Source organism: Nannospalax galili, unplaced genomic scaffold (assembly GCF_000622305.1).
Source record: "Nannospalax galili isolate Female #2095 unplaced genomic scaffold, S.galili_v1.0 scaffold95, whole genome shotgun sequence".
Lineage (NCBI taxonomy): Eukaryota > Metazoa > Chordata > Mammalia > Rodentia > Spalacidae > Nannospalax > Nannospalax galili.
This window is the reverse complement of record NW_008342393.1, coordinates 2687192-2702214: the sequence shown is the minus strand read 5'-3', so window position 1 is coordinate 2702214 and position 15023 is coordinate 2687192. Positions and strand designations below refer to the sequence as shown.

Sequence of the window (15023 nt, the reverse complement as noted above, 5' to 3'; positions counted from 1 at the left end):
CACAAACACACACACACACACACACACACACACACACACACACACACATTAAATAAATAAATATCCATCTTAGTGAGTTCCAGGCCAGCCTGGACTAAAAAGTTAAGTCCCTGACTCCAAACAAAAGAGTTTTTAAGGGATCAACTAGGTAGCCTCACAGCCTCACTTCCTGTGGCATCTAAGACTTTCCTTGGCACTTAGGAAGCCATCTGGGGCAACTGTCTCCAAAGGCAGTTGATCTCTTTCTGCCACAACCAGTTTAATCACTGGGGGAGTATCTTGGAGTTAGTTATGACTCAGTCTGTTTCAGTCTGTTCAACTGAGAGTACAAATTCCCACTGCCCCTTCATTACATCATGACCTCACTTAACAAGCATTTATTCGGATGTACTTTGTGCTGGGAACCGGGCTTACTGAAAATTCAACAGCAATCAAAACCAACAAGGTCGAGCCTTCAAAACTTCAACTTGACACAGCCTAGAATCACCTATAAAAAAGAAGTCTTTTTTTTTTTTTTTTTTGAGACAATGTCTCTTTGTAGCTCCAGCAGGCCTGGAACTTACTATGTAGACCAGGCTGGCCTTGAACTCACAGAGCTCCTCTCTGCCTCTGCCTCCCAAGCACAAGGATTAAAGGCATGTGCTACCATGCTGGCTAAAAAAGAAGAGTCTTAATTGAGTATTTTTTTTAATCAGGTTGGTCTGTTGACTTGTTTGTGAGAGATTGTCTTGATGGTCTTAATTGATGCAGTAGGGCCTAGCCCACCATGGGTGGCACCATCCCTAGGCAGGTGGTCCTGGCTATATGAGAAAGTTAGCTAAAGCTAGGCATGGTGGTGTTATATCTTTAGTCCCAGTACTCAGGAAGTGGAGATAGGCAGACCTTGAGTTTGAGGCCAATCTGGTCTCCTTAGTGAGTTCCAGGGTGGCCAGGGCTTCATAGTGAGACACTGTCTCAAAAAACAAACAAACAGGGGCTAGAGAGATGGGTCAGTGGTTAAGAGCACTGACTGCTCTCTTTCAGAGGACCCGGGCTCAATTCCCAGCACCCACATGGGGGCTATGAACCATCCTTAGCTCCAGTTCCAGGGGAATCCGAAGCCCTCTTCTGACTTCCATGGCATTGCACAACATGGGTGTACTCACATACATGCAGGCAATACACTCATACACATAAAAAAAATAAAAATAATAAATAAAAAAATTTTTTAATGAAATTAAAAAGAAAGAAAAGTAAGCATGAGCCTCCAAGCAAGCTGGTGAGTGAGCCAGCAAGTCAGCAAGCAGCATTCCTCCATGGTTCCTACCTTCAGGTTCTTGCCTTGAGGTCCTACCCTGGCTTCCCACCATGATGGACAATGATCTGGAAGTATAAACCAAATAAACTCTTCCCTCCCATAAGTTGCTTTTGGTCAGATTGTTTTATTACAGTAACAGAATAAACTAGAACACTATTTAAGCCACATGTGATGGTACACATATGTAGTCCCAGTACTCAGGAGGCAGGTGGATCAGGAATTCAAGACTCAGCAATGACATAAAGTATACAAGGCTACATGAAACCATGTTTTAATGTTTTTTAATTTTTTATATTTTGTGTTTTTATTTTATTACTTTTATGTGTATGAGTGTATTGCTTGCATGTATGTAAGTGCACCTATGTTGTGCAATACCCAAAGAGGTCAGAAGAGGGTGTCAGATCCCCTAGAACTGGAGGAACAGACAGTTGCTAACTACCGTGTGGGTCCTGCTGCTGGGAATCAAACCCAGGTCCTCTGCAAGAGCAGTCAGTGCTCTTAACCTCTGAGCCATCTCTCAGCCCCTTTTCTTTTAATTTTTAAAAAGCACTTCCCAGCCAGGCGTGTTGGCACACACCTGTAGTCCCAGCACTTGGGAGGCAGAGGAAGGCAGATCTCTGTGAGTCCAAGGCCAGCCTGGTCTACATAATGAGTTCCAGGACAGCTGGGGCTACAGGGAGAGCCTGTCTCAAAAAAAGACCAAAAAAAGCACTTCCCATCCACTGATTAACACTGAGACCAAGGCACCATAGTGAGCTCATTTCCCGGAAAGCATAGGTACTGCATTGTGGACCACGGAATCGAAGCCCCCACCTAGAGAAGTGGTGGGAAGATACTTGTTAGAGTATGTGACCCAGGAATTGAGATATGAAGGCTGCTGAGGAGTGAGCCCAACACGAAGGAGAGAAGTGGAGGCTGAAAAAACAGGAGACGCTCCAAAGTGAAAGAGCCTGTAGCCTGTGGGAGAGCTGAAGCAAGCTCTGTTTTATGATGACACAGCACTGACTCGGGGTGAACGACAGTTCTAGCTAGTGAACAGGATAGGGTCTTGTGGACCTTGTCCACATTTTTAAGAAGTTGGCAAGAGGGCCAGGCATGGTGGTGCACACCCTCGATCCCAGCACTCAGGAGGCAGAGGTAGTTTGTGTGTGTGTGTGTGTGTGTGTGTGTGTGTGTGTGTGTGTGTGTGTGTGTGTGTGTGTATGTATGTATGTTCTCATGTTTATGTATTCCTGTTGAGACCAGAAGACAGTCTCAGGTGTCATTCCTCAGGAGTTGTCCACCTCATATTTTAAGGCAAGATCATCAAGCAGGCTAGGCTGACTGGCCAGTGAGCCTCAGGCATCCACCTCTCTCAACCTCCCCAACACTGGGATTTTAAGGATGCATCACCATGCCCAGATTTTTTATGTGGGTTCCGGGGATTGAACTCAAGTCCTCCTCATGCTTGCACAACAAGCACTTTACTAACTAAGCTATTAGTCTCCAGCCCACACTTAGGTATTAGGATCTAACACATCTCTGTGCTGGAGTCTTTAACTGGTTATAAACCACTGTCATAGACAGAGTGGTTAATCTACAGAGATTCATGAGATTGCTCATAAGAGTGTGTCAAGTTGGAAGAGAAAAAGGCTAAGACAGAACCTGGAAAACACATTAAAAGGAAGGGGAGCTGGGCATGGTGGCGCACGCCTTTAAAACCAGTACTTGGGAGGCAGAGGCAGGAGGATCTCTGTGAGTTCAAGGACAGCTGGGGCTACAGGGAGACCCTGTCTCAAAAAGACCAAAAAAAAAAAAAGGAAGGGGAAACAAGATGAGGGGGGCCAGGGGGGTATAATTACACAGACCAAGAGAGAAAATGCCTCAGAAAAGATCACAGTGAGTACCAGCGCTGTGGAGAGACCAAGCATGATTGAGAAGTACCCCAAGAATCTGCACAATCAGCAAGGGCTAAGGGATCATGGAAAAAGCAAAAGTGGAGTGACTGCCAGGTGTGGTGGCACATGTCCATTATCCCAACAACTGGGAGGCTGAAGCAGGAAGATCACAAGTTCAAGAGTATCCTGGGCTAAACAGTATCTCCAAAAAATGTAGAGATAGAAGCCAAAGCTGGGTCAGAGCAACCCAAAGTAACTAGAGAGGAAGAAGGTGGGCAGTAAGTGGAGGAAGCACTTGAGAACATCTTTGAGGCGGAGGTCAGTGTAGACTGCAGACATGCGTAAAGATCAATAGTTGTTTCCAAAGATGAGAGAAACTTGAATGCATTTCAGAGCAGATGGAAAGAGCCATTACATGAGGCAGAGGCAAATCAGACTCCACAGAATCAGGGAGGGAGGGACAGAGAGAAGGAGAGAGATGGAATAAGGGAGAGGGAGGGAGGACAGGAGGGAAGAAGGGAAGAAATAGTGAGAAAGAGCTACAAGCACACATTGTGAGAGTCTTAAACCATGAGAGGAATGTGTCCCCTACTTAAATGGGGAAAAAAGAACGGTTGTCAGTACAGGGAGGTCCCCACCTTGGTGGCTAGAAGTGAACACATCTGGGCTCTTGTCTCTTTGAAAGTAGAGAGAAGAGGTCATCTGCTGACAGAGGGGAAGCAGCAGAGTTGGAGGAGAAATAAGACTAAAGACAAAAAGGTCATCAGTTAATGCTAGGGACCCTGAATTGTACATGTCCCTGGCCTGGTTTTCTTTTCGTCCCACTAAAACTCAGCTGCCGTCTGTGCAAAATACAGACACTACCATGGTCTCCCTATCCAACTGAACGGAAGCACCGCCAGCCCCTTCTCAGTTGTCCCTCCGTCATTTATGCCCTGCTGTCATTCCTCCTGCAGGAATGGAATCTAGGTTTGGAGCTCTGGCTGTACAGCCAACACTCCCTGTTGTCCTTATTCAGTAGTGTCACTTACAGCCTCACAACATGGAGAGAAATATACCCCTACCCTGCTGAACAGCAAACCTGGGAGAGCCTGAGGTCACACGGCTGCTAAGTGCCCCAGTGAGGATTCACTCCCAGCCTGTCTGACTCCAAAGCCCATTACTCGATCCTATAAGCTCCCAAGGAGCAAGCAATGTTTTGTCTCACCCTTCTGTACCTCGTGGGAACCCAAACAGCGCTTTGTACATAGAAGATACTTGATGAATAGTATTGATTTGAACTCTGACCTGTCACCCTGAATTTCTTAGTGTTCTGGTATTTCTAGTTAGTGCTCAACTTTCTCTGAAGAAGCCATAACATTATGATTGGTTTACAAAAAAAATTAAAACCAAATGTGGCGGCAAAAGCCCTTAGTCCCAGTACTCCGGAGGCAGAGGCAGGTTGATCTCTGAGTTCAAAGCTAGTCTGGTATACATAGCAAGTTCTAGGCTATCCAGGGTTACACAGTAAGACTCTGTCTCAAAAAAAAAATATTTTTTTAACTCAGAGTATGGTGACACCTGCAATCCCAGTATTCAGGAGTGTGAGGCAAGAGGATCACAAGTTCAAGGCCAGCCTGGGCTGCATAGTGAGTCCCTACCTTTAACAAAAAAAAAAAAAAAAAAAAAAAAAAAAACTGTTGTGGGCGTGGGGGACTGCACAAGGTTTTTGATTTAAAAAAAAAAAAAAAAAAAAAAGCTGTTAGGGGCTGGAGAGATGGCTCAGAGGTTTAGAGCACTGACTACTCTTGCAGAGGATTAAGCTCAGTTCCCAATACTCACATATAGTGGCTCACAACCACCTGTAACTCCAGCTCCAAGAGATCTAACCCCTTCTTCTGGTCTCTAAGGACATCCAAACACACATGGGATGCATACATACAGAGACACATATATGTAATTAAAAATAAAGCAATAAGCTGTTAGGTTCAGCAATAGCATAAGATATGCAAATATGCTAAATCTACAATGCAGACAGGATAAAAGCAAAATGAACACACTTGCTTTCTTCCTCTGGACTTGGCTAAGTTTAATAATCCTGTGAAAGGTGTTAACAGTTCATACTGTTAGTGCCACTAAAGAAACTACCCACCATCACTGCAAGAGATTTCTACATGCATGATCAAATTCCAACCACCATCCTCTTTTCACTGTTCAGGAATTTAACATGTACGGCTGGTGGGTAGGAGAGCTGAACAGCCTCGTTGGGATTGTTCCAAAGGAGTATCTCACCACTGCCTTTGAAGTAGAAGAAAGATGAAGCCCAGGTATTAGTACACTCATTGATGAATTGCCCTTAGTTCATGGAGTTTGGCAACTATAGCTTTGCTTCTCTGGGAAATTAGCAGTGAAGTACCTTTCCTTCATCCCCAAAGCAATGCTAATGATTAATTATTGACAGAAAATGAAATGGGAGTTGGTGGGGTTGATATGAACATATTTCATTGTATAAATGTATGAAATTCTCAAAGAATATAAATAAAAGTTAATGAAAGAAAGAAAGCCAGTGGGCTGGAGATATAGCTCTGTTAGTCAAATGCATGCCTAGCATGCTTGAAGCCCTGGATGCATCCCCAGCACCACATAAAACTGGGCATGCTGGTACACATCTGTAATCCAAGTATTCAGAAGGTGGAGGGGAAAGGATAAGAAGTTTAAGGTCATCCTCAGCTATAAAGAAAATTCAAAGTCAGCCTGGGTTACATGAAACCCTGTCTGAAAGGAAGAAAGGGAGGGAGGGAGGGAGGGAGGGAGGGGGGAAGGAAGGAGGGATGGAGGGATGGAGAAAGGAAGAGAGAGAGAAGAGAGAGAATGAAAGAAAGGAAGAAAGAAAGAAAGAAAGAAAAAGAAAGAAAGAAAGAAAGAAAGAAAGAAAGAAAGAAAGAAAGAAAGAAAGAAAGAAAGAAAGAGAGGAAGGAAGGAAGGAGTCTGGAATTGTCCTCAAATTTAGGGACTATGTCACATATCATTGGGCTCAATTAAAAGTAAGAGATATTTCAAAATAACAATGGTTCAACAGAAATTAAAGTTGTAGCTGGGTGTGGTGGTGCACGCCTTTAATCCCAGCACTAGGGGGAAGGAGGGCAGGGAGCAGAGGCAGGTGGATCTCTGTGAGTTCAAGGCCAGTCTGGTCTACCTAGTGAGTTACAGGCCAGCTGGAGCTACAGGGAGACCCTTTCTCAAAAAAGAACAACAACAACAAAAAAAATCCTCTCCCTGAGGACACTTCACATGCGTTGCACACACCACTTTTGTTCACAGTCTACCTGCTAGAACTTGAATGTAGAAATGCACCAGGCTTCAAGGAAAGCTTTATTCTAAATAACTCTAGGTCCAGCTTCAAAGTAGGGGAGGCGGGGCTCACTACTAAATTTAAAAATGAGCTAGGCATGGCAGCGCAGGCCTATAACCAGCACTGGGGAGGTTGAAGCAGGAGGATTCACAACTTCAAGGCTGGCCTCATCTTATATAGAAAAAGGGAGCTGGGCATGATGACGCATGCCTTTAATCCCAGCACTCCAGAGGCAGAGGCAGGCAGATCTCTGTGAGTTCGAGGCCAGCTTGGTCTGCAAATCAGGTTCCAGGTCAGCCAGGGCTACATACTGAGTCTGTTTCAAAGAAACATAAATAAATAGATATTTTTTTTTATCTTTTTGAGACAGGGTCTCCTTGTAGCCCCAGCTGTCCTGGAACTCACTATGTAGACCAAGCTGGCCTCAAACTCACAAAGATCTGCCTGCCTCTGCCTCCCAAGTGCTTTAAATAGAGATTTAAAAAATATTTTATTTATTTTTATTTTACGTGTATTGCCTACATGTTTGTAAGTGGACCCATGTCAGGCAGTGCCCAAGGAGGTCAGAAGAGGGTGTTGGATTCCCTGGAACTGGAGTTACGAATGATTGTTAAGCTGCCATGTGGGTGCTGGGAACTTAACCCAGGTCCTGTACAAGAGCAGCCAGTACTCCTAATGACTGAGCCATCTCTCCAGTCCCAGTAATAGAGATTTTTATAGTGAGACTCCATCTTAAGCATACCCAGACTAAAAAAGAATAGCTGTTGGGAGACAATTAGGACTTGTTGCCCACAGGATGGAACTGAATTTCTTTATTCCTTAAGTACGGAGCACTATTTCCTCAAAATGCCTACCTATTACAATATGACTGGTGACCAAAACTAGAAACCTAATCAGAGGCTGGGGAGATGGCTTAGTCAGTAAGTGCCTGCTGTGCATGCATGAGGACCTGAGTTCAGATCCTCCACTCCCATGTAAAAAGCTGAGAGTGGCCCAGGCATGGTGGTGCACGCCTTTAGTCCCAGCACTTGGGAGGCATAGGTAGGTAGATCTTTGTGAGTTCAAGGCCAGCCTGGTCTACATAGTGAGTTCAGGTCAGCTAGGACTACAAGGAGACCCTGTCTCAAAAAAGACAAAAAGAAGAAAAAAAAAGCTGAGAGAGGAAACACACCTGTAACCCCAGTGCTGGGGAACAGAGGTAGGAGCATCACCGATGCTCCAACCAGCCTAGCCAAACCGATGAGCTTCACATTCAGTGAGAGATCCTATCTCAAAAAATAAAGGTGAACAGGGATTAAGGAAAAACACCCACTGTCAACCTCTGGTCTCTACACACATGCACACACATGTGCATGGGCACCAGCACACACGTGTGCATACACCTACACTAGCAAAACATATACTATATATACATAACACACAACTTTTTAAATTTTTTATGAGGATTCCTTTGGAACATAATCAAATTAACTGTTTCTTGGGGCGGGGGGAGTCTTCTTTGAGACAAGGTCTCCCTGTAGCTCCAGCCGGCCTAAACTCTATGTAGAGCAGGTTAGACTTGAACTCACAGCGATCTGCCTGCCAAGTGATAACCTGGCTCTCAAATTAACTTTTAATAGTTCTACTTAGGAGACTGAGGCAGGAGGATCTTAAATTCAAGACAAACCTGGGCTACATATCAAGACCCTTATATAGGAGAGAGGGAGAGATGGCCCATTGGTTAAGAGCACTGGCTGCTTTTGCAGAGGACCTGGGATCGGTTCCCAGCACCCACATAGTGGCTTTCAATCATCTGTAACTCCAGTTCTATGGGATCTGATGCCCCCTTCTGACCTCTGTGGGCACATGGTGCATTTACATACATATGGGCAAAACACTCATACGCATAAAATACAAATAAATAAACTTTTTTAAAAGAATGGTAAAGGGGGCTGGAGAGCTAGCTCAGTGGTTAAGAGCACTGGCTGCTCTTAACCCAGTACCCACATGGTGGCTAACAACCATCTGTAACTCCAGTTCCAGGGGAATCCAATGCTCTCTTCTGACCATGTTGTGCAACACACAACATGGGTGCACTTACATACATGCAGGCAATATACTTATAAAATTAAAAAATAATAAATATTTTTTTAAAGAATGGTAAAGGAGGGCATTCAAGACTAGCTTTGTGTCAGTAGTGCCATCTTCCTATCTAAGTTGGGAGCAGCATTTATTGCTGGGGGTGAAAGATGGCAGTGGGATGCATCAGTGGGACAGTCATGCAAACTGTCCTTGAAGGCTTCCCGACCAGGCCCACTCTAGCAGCTGAGTGAATTCATTTAGGATACATGAAGATAGATCTCGCTCTCTGATGCCCTTGTGCAGCCATAAAGCACCAGTCGGGCCTGTCGCTCAAGGTTTGACTTTATGATTTTTCTGATAAGGATTCTGTTTAGTGGCCATGGATGAGAAGAGTTGGGCATTTTCTGTCAAATCTAAACAGATTCACCCTCTTCACTGTCATTTATTTAAAGTTGTTATCTTTTCATCCCTTTTAACCCAGTAATTCCTCTTCTAGGAATTTATTCTACAGCTGTCCTTCCATACCTGCCAAATAGTGTGCACATGAGATTACCCATTTGTAATAACAAAGGATTGGCAATAACCTAAATGTCCAAGAGAGAACAAGTAACTACAGCACATTCATAGAATTGAATACTATGCAACAGTGAAAAAGAAAAGGAAGCTGTTGTAAAATGTTTCAAGATATGTTGGCCAGCACAAAAAGCAGCAGTGACAGGCAGGCCAAATTTGCCCAATTGTGGAAATAGGGAGTAGAGAGTTGGTGTTGTAGTACAGCACTCGGAAGGCTGAGGCAGGAGGATTGCCATGAATTCTAAACCAGCCTGGGTTATGCAGTGAGTCCCAGGGCAGCTGGGCTGCAGAGTAAGACCCTGTCTCAAAAAAACAGAACAACAAAAACCTGGGGGAATGGATTGATATATAAACTGTTTGTTTATATATGTATGAAATACTCCTGGAAGGAGAACGAAACGATTTCAGTTGCCTACAAGGACAAAAGAAACCCTACATGGTTACGAGACAGGACAGGTTATGAGGGAATTTCAACTCCTATTCATAATTCTTTTTTTCTTTTGAGCCAGGGTCTCATGTACCCTAGTCTGGCCTCAAACTTGCTATGTAACAGAGGATGCCCTTGAACCTCTGACCCTCCTTCCTCCACCTCCTGAGGACTGGGGTGCACTACCACGCCCATTTTGTGCTGTACGGGGACTTAATCCAGGGCTTCTTGCTACTGGGGAAGCACTCTATGGAACAGTGAGCTGCATCCCTAGCCACGCTTCCATATTCTGAATCATAAAAGAAAAATTATATATTTCCCCCTTCAGGAAACATTCTTCTCTATATCCTGCCTTGATGAAAAAACAGACTGTCAAGAATCCCCAGTCTCTACTCTGGCAGTGGACTCCTTACTGAACAGACTCAAGATTCTGCTACTTCATGTGACTGCAAAAGGCTCATAAGACAAGTGTGAAGAGGGCAGTTCATCAAACCCGTAGCTAAAACAGCCAGCTCCTAGTGCATCCCCATCTCTAAGCATGTCCACATGCCCGCATCTGCCTTTTCTACAGGTTGCTGCAAAGAAGCCAATGCAAAGGAAATCTCAGGAGGAAGAAGCTCCTCACTGCTTGTGGCTGGCTTGCAAAGCACAAATAAAGTTTAGATTTGGTTCTTTGCTACATGTCATGGCGATGAATTCCTTTCTGAAATAGTACCAAGGGCTGGCTGGTAAGAGCACTTGCTGCCAAGCATGACAACCAAGCTTAATCCCTAGGACCCACATGGTAGAAGACCCATTCCTATAAGTTGTCCTCTGACTTCCATGTGTGTGGTAACACATATACACTGCCACTCAAATAAATAAATAATAGATGTTTAATTTTTTTAATAGTATCAAAATGCCACTGCTGGGCATTCTCATGACCTCCAAAGTGGGAAGGGACAGTCAGAGAGAAAATAAAATTCCAGACAGCGAAGGAGATTTTTGACTGCCTTTCAGGATAGTGTCATCCCTGGAACCCAGGCCTGCTAGTTTCTGGTCAGTTTCTCAGATCTCCTTTGGTTGGCTACTTGGTTTCTTCCTCTCCCCCCCCCTCCTCCTCCTCTTCTTCTTTTCCTTCTCTTTCTCTTCCTCCTCCTCCTCCTTCTTTTTCTTTTTCCTCTTCCTCTTCCTCCTTCTCCTCTCCCCCTCTTCCTCCTCTTCCTCTTCCTTTTCCACTACTTCTGTGATGAATCTCTGCGACAGAGCCAGAAGCAAGGCCTGGAGTCAGCACTTTGGAGAGCTCCTCCATAGGCCTGTGTTAACAGCCTCACTGTCCCACACTGCATGAGTCCCCCATGGTCTCAGGAGGTGCTGTTAGCGGGTTCTCTAATACAGGACTTCCTGTTCCCTTTCCGATCACCCATACCTAGCTCTCAGGTTGTCTACATATTGTAAAAGGTGGCAAAAAAGTGTTTGAGAAGATAAACTCCAGAACTAGAGAGCATGGGAATAAATCTCATTTCCCCTTTTATGATGTTCTCTGGAGCAAGTTGCTTGACGTTTTACTACATTTCTTCGCTGTAGTAGAGGTGTGCTCTATCTCAGTGTGTCGTTGGGTGATTAGGAAGATGAAAAGGTTTGACAAGTGCAACCTACTTGGAACAATACCTGGCACGTAGTAACTGCTCAATAAGAGTTAGCCGTTACTATTGCCAGATGCACTACATGAGAAAATTTGCAAGATAGGCACCTGAGCAGCTATAGGAATTTTATTACCAAAACTGCCTGTTTAGAGTCATCCTCGATTGGCAGAAGCCTTCCTCACCTCTGTCAGGACCATATTGTAAGCAAGTTCTCATCTCACATCACCACAGGAAAGAAACTAGGGAACCCACAGGGATGTCAGTGGATTCCAAGTTTCTCAAGGGGAAAAAAATTCTTATGCTAATTACTCATTTCCAGATGCAGGAATAAAAAAGGAAACAATTTTGTGTATGATGGATAGAAAGGTAAGAAAATGGGACAATTTGGGTCTGGGATGGGGGGGCAAAATTGAAGTATTCATAACATCCCGTTTACACAGGGTGTGGAAGGAGAAGAAACCACTAGGTGGCAGTATATGAGCAGGTGAACCAGAGACAACCAATTGCCTCCTGCTTTAGGAACCTTTGCACCAATCCCAGCCCACAGGTAAGGACAATGGGCATTGTTCAATGTCTGACCCAGTTGGCAATCACAAACCTTTCAATGCCTCCCCCCATTTCCCCGAAGAAACCACCCCCCAGACCGAAGTCTGGAAGGCTAGGTGGCAAGAATATCATTGTGTCACTACCCTGTGATGAGAGACACCTGAAAAGGGGATCCCAGAAGAGGAAGAGCAAGTGTCTGGAGCAGGATGAAAGAGGGTTGAAAAAGAAACAGGGACAAGGGAACATCATCAACGTCATCAGTCCCCACACAGGCCAATGCTCGTAACATCACCACCATTGCTTCCAGTATTTAAAATAAAATTCCTCTGTAGAGTGATCCTGTCTATACCCATAGACCTAAGGAAACCATCATTTGCCAAATTGCAGATGTCTTGAGCACCTCTGTGTACTGTAAAGTAGGCAACATACTCAGACTTCTGGCCTTTCTAGCTGTAAAACTTAGCAAAAAAGAAAGAAAGAAAGAAATTAGATTAGCCCTGGAAGATACAAACAAATGGACAGCTCAGAAATCTAGACCTTGGGCACGCATGGTGGCACACACTTATAATCCCAGCACTCTAGAGACAGAGGCAGGAGGATCATCACAAAGTCAGACCAGGACCCAGCCAGTCAGGGCTACATAGCCAGACCCTGTCTGGAGGGAAAAAAAAAAAAAAAAAAAATCTGGCTAGAAACTGTTCTGACATTGTTATATTAGAGAAAAGGTAAAGTGAGTCTGATGAGTTGATTCTATCTACAGACGGAAGAATATTCTCTGTTGGTGGAAAGTTCTAGAGGAGACCCTTTGTTTTGGGAGAAGGGTCTGTTACTGTTTTGGGGTTTGTGGTTTTTGTTTTTTAAATATTTTTATTTTATGTATATGAGTGTATTGTCTGAATATATGTAAGTGCACCCATGTTGTGCAATGCCTGTGGAGGTCAGAAGGGGGTGTCAGATCCCCTGGAATTGGAGTTACTGATGGTTATTAGCCTCCATGTGGGTGCTGGGAATCAAACCTGGGTCCTCTGCAAGAGCAGTCAGTGCTCTTAACCACTGAACTATCTTGCTAGTCCCTTTATGTTTTTTAACAGAGTAAACTTAGATTTATTAAGGAAAAATGAGAAATAGCTCTGGAGAGTAGGAGGGGTACCAAGGGAAGAGCACCCTAAAGGAGACCGTTTGGAAGAGTAGAGTCCTACAGCCTATTGGATGTGGTTTCTCTCCTTCCCCTTGTGGGTTGTTGGCCACCGATCCATGAGAACAAAGGGAGCAGAAGCAACAAACGGGGTCAGGACGGCCAGTGAGCACGATGGAAGCCCTTCCAGGGAGTCAGATTCAGTGATACAGCTCTATTTATTCAGTGGAGGTTTGGGAAAATATAGTGTGGAGGCAGCAGCCAAAGCCTCAGCTGATAGGTGTGCATAGTATGCTTTATTTACATGTGGCAGGGGGATCCTATCATCCGACTATAGGGCAATGCCTAATTATCATATAGAAAAAACCTAGGGGCAGTTTTATTGCAGGTAACTATGCCAAAGGTCATGTTCCAAATAAGGGCAGGCATCCGTGCTTGGTGGCACTTTCCAGGTAAGTCAGGCAGAGAGTAGGAGGCCCCCACTGAGAAAGGGAGTCCTTCCATATAGCGCCAAGCCCCTTAGAGCTATCTGGACATGGAGGACTACAACCTTAGCAGCAGGGTCCCCGAACAGTTGGAAACTAAACCTCACGAAACAAACTGCTCCCCACTCAACAGTCAAGGTTTCAGCCAACAACCTCAGATGGCAACTGGCTAATCAGATTTCTGTTTCTCGGTTTGACTCCACTAACCAAATCCCTACCTCACTGCCTGCCACTAACTGGATAACTAGGACATTAGGCCACTGAACTAACGGCATTATGCATAGGATGGCTTCTTAATCAGCACCAGTTGTTCCGGTGAGTGAAACAGAAAAGGGGCAGAAGTGAAAGGGATTTTTTTTCTTCCTTTTTTTTTTATGTTAAAAATAAAATACAAAGACCATAAATTTAGGAAGCAATTGTCTATCTTCCTTTTATCAGGTAATATTTTGCTGTTGTTGCATAGCCCAGGCTGGCCTTAAACTAACTATGCAGTCAAGGATGACCTTGAACTCCATATTTTCCTGCCTCCCCCTCCAGAGTGTTGGAATTACATGTATGTACCACCACACTCAATGGTACAGATAATCTTTTATGTAGAATTTACCAACACTCACTAGAGACTCTAACCTGAGGCTGGGATAGTTTGATCCATACTGTCCAAACTGGTATCAGAGAGCACTAAATGCTCTGAAATATTAAACGTAGCTGAAACATTCCAGCCAGCTATATTTAATTAAAAACACATCTTTTCTAGTATATTTTATGTCATCCATATAGCAAAATAGCATAGATATCATTTTGCAATTGCCTCCATATTAAATTTTCTCAGACAATGGCTCCTTAAAACCTCAGCCTGGCTGCAGTCACTACTCCTATTACTACCCAGCTTGCGGCCCTTTGCGGAGTACCCAATAAACCCGTTTTCTTTTTCTTTTTTTTTTTTTAAAGAAATCTGTAATTCAAAACCATCTTTCTCTCTAGTGAATAAAAATGAGAAGATATTGCCTATTAAATCTCAATCCCTAAACCCAGCTTGATTCCATTTTCAGTGGGAGCCATACCAAAGCTGATGTCCACCGATGCCTTCTCTGCTTGACAAAAGCATACGATAAAGGGGAAGCCTCCGTGTCAAATCACTACAAACCCTGTTTTTGCTTTTGAGACAGGGTCCCCTGCAGCCCAGGCTGAGCTTGAACTTCAGATCTTCTTTGCTTCCACCTCCAGAATCCTGGGATTACAGGTGTGTGCCACCATGCCCAGTTTATAAGGAACCGAGGATCAAACCCCATGCTTCATGCCTGTGGCAAGCACTACCAACTGAGCTCCATCCCCGGACTTCACTTTTTTTTTAAAAAAAAAAGCATTTCATTTTGTGGTTGTAGCACCTTATTTATAACCAGTCTTTGTAAGGGACAAAACAGAGTATTTAAAAGATTGTTACTCATTAGCCAAAATCATAAGAGAATCTACCATAGAAGAAAGATGCCCCCTAGAATGAGACCCATACATAAGCTGTGTGTGTTATTGACTCACAGTGAGACATCTCTGATGATACATTTGCAAAACCCACATTTCACACCAATTCCTGGAATCCCAAAGCAGAGCACCTCTGCCTTTACAAAAGCAGTCTGACATGGAGTAAAGAGAAACAAAAAAATAAATGTAT

General features: G+C 44.1%; 1 protein-coding gene across 2 annotated transcripts in view; it reads left to right on the top strand.

The window, feature by feature from the left end:
- The window catches only part of Skap1 (src kinase associated phosphoprotein 1), a 315747-nt gene extending 305550 nt beyond the window's left edge, over window positions 1–10197 (top strand). The window contains exons 12-13 of one of the 2 annotated variants that reach the window (XM_017799421.1): window positions 5372–5480; window positions 9895–9980. In XM_017799421.1, coding sequence (XP_017654910.1) covers window positions 5372–5473 — 102 coding nt within the window. In that variant the 3' untranslated portion in view covers window positions 5474–5480; window positions 9895–9980. Of the gene's footprint in view, window positions 1–5371; window positions 5481–9894 lie in introns of both variants that reach the window. The other variant, XM_017799420.2, reaches the window with a different exon arrangement.
- Window positions 10198–15023: the final 4826 nt, after the last annotated feature.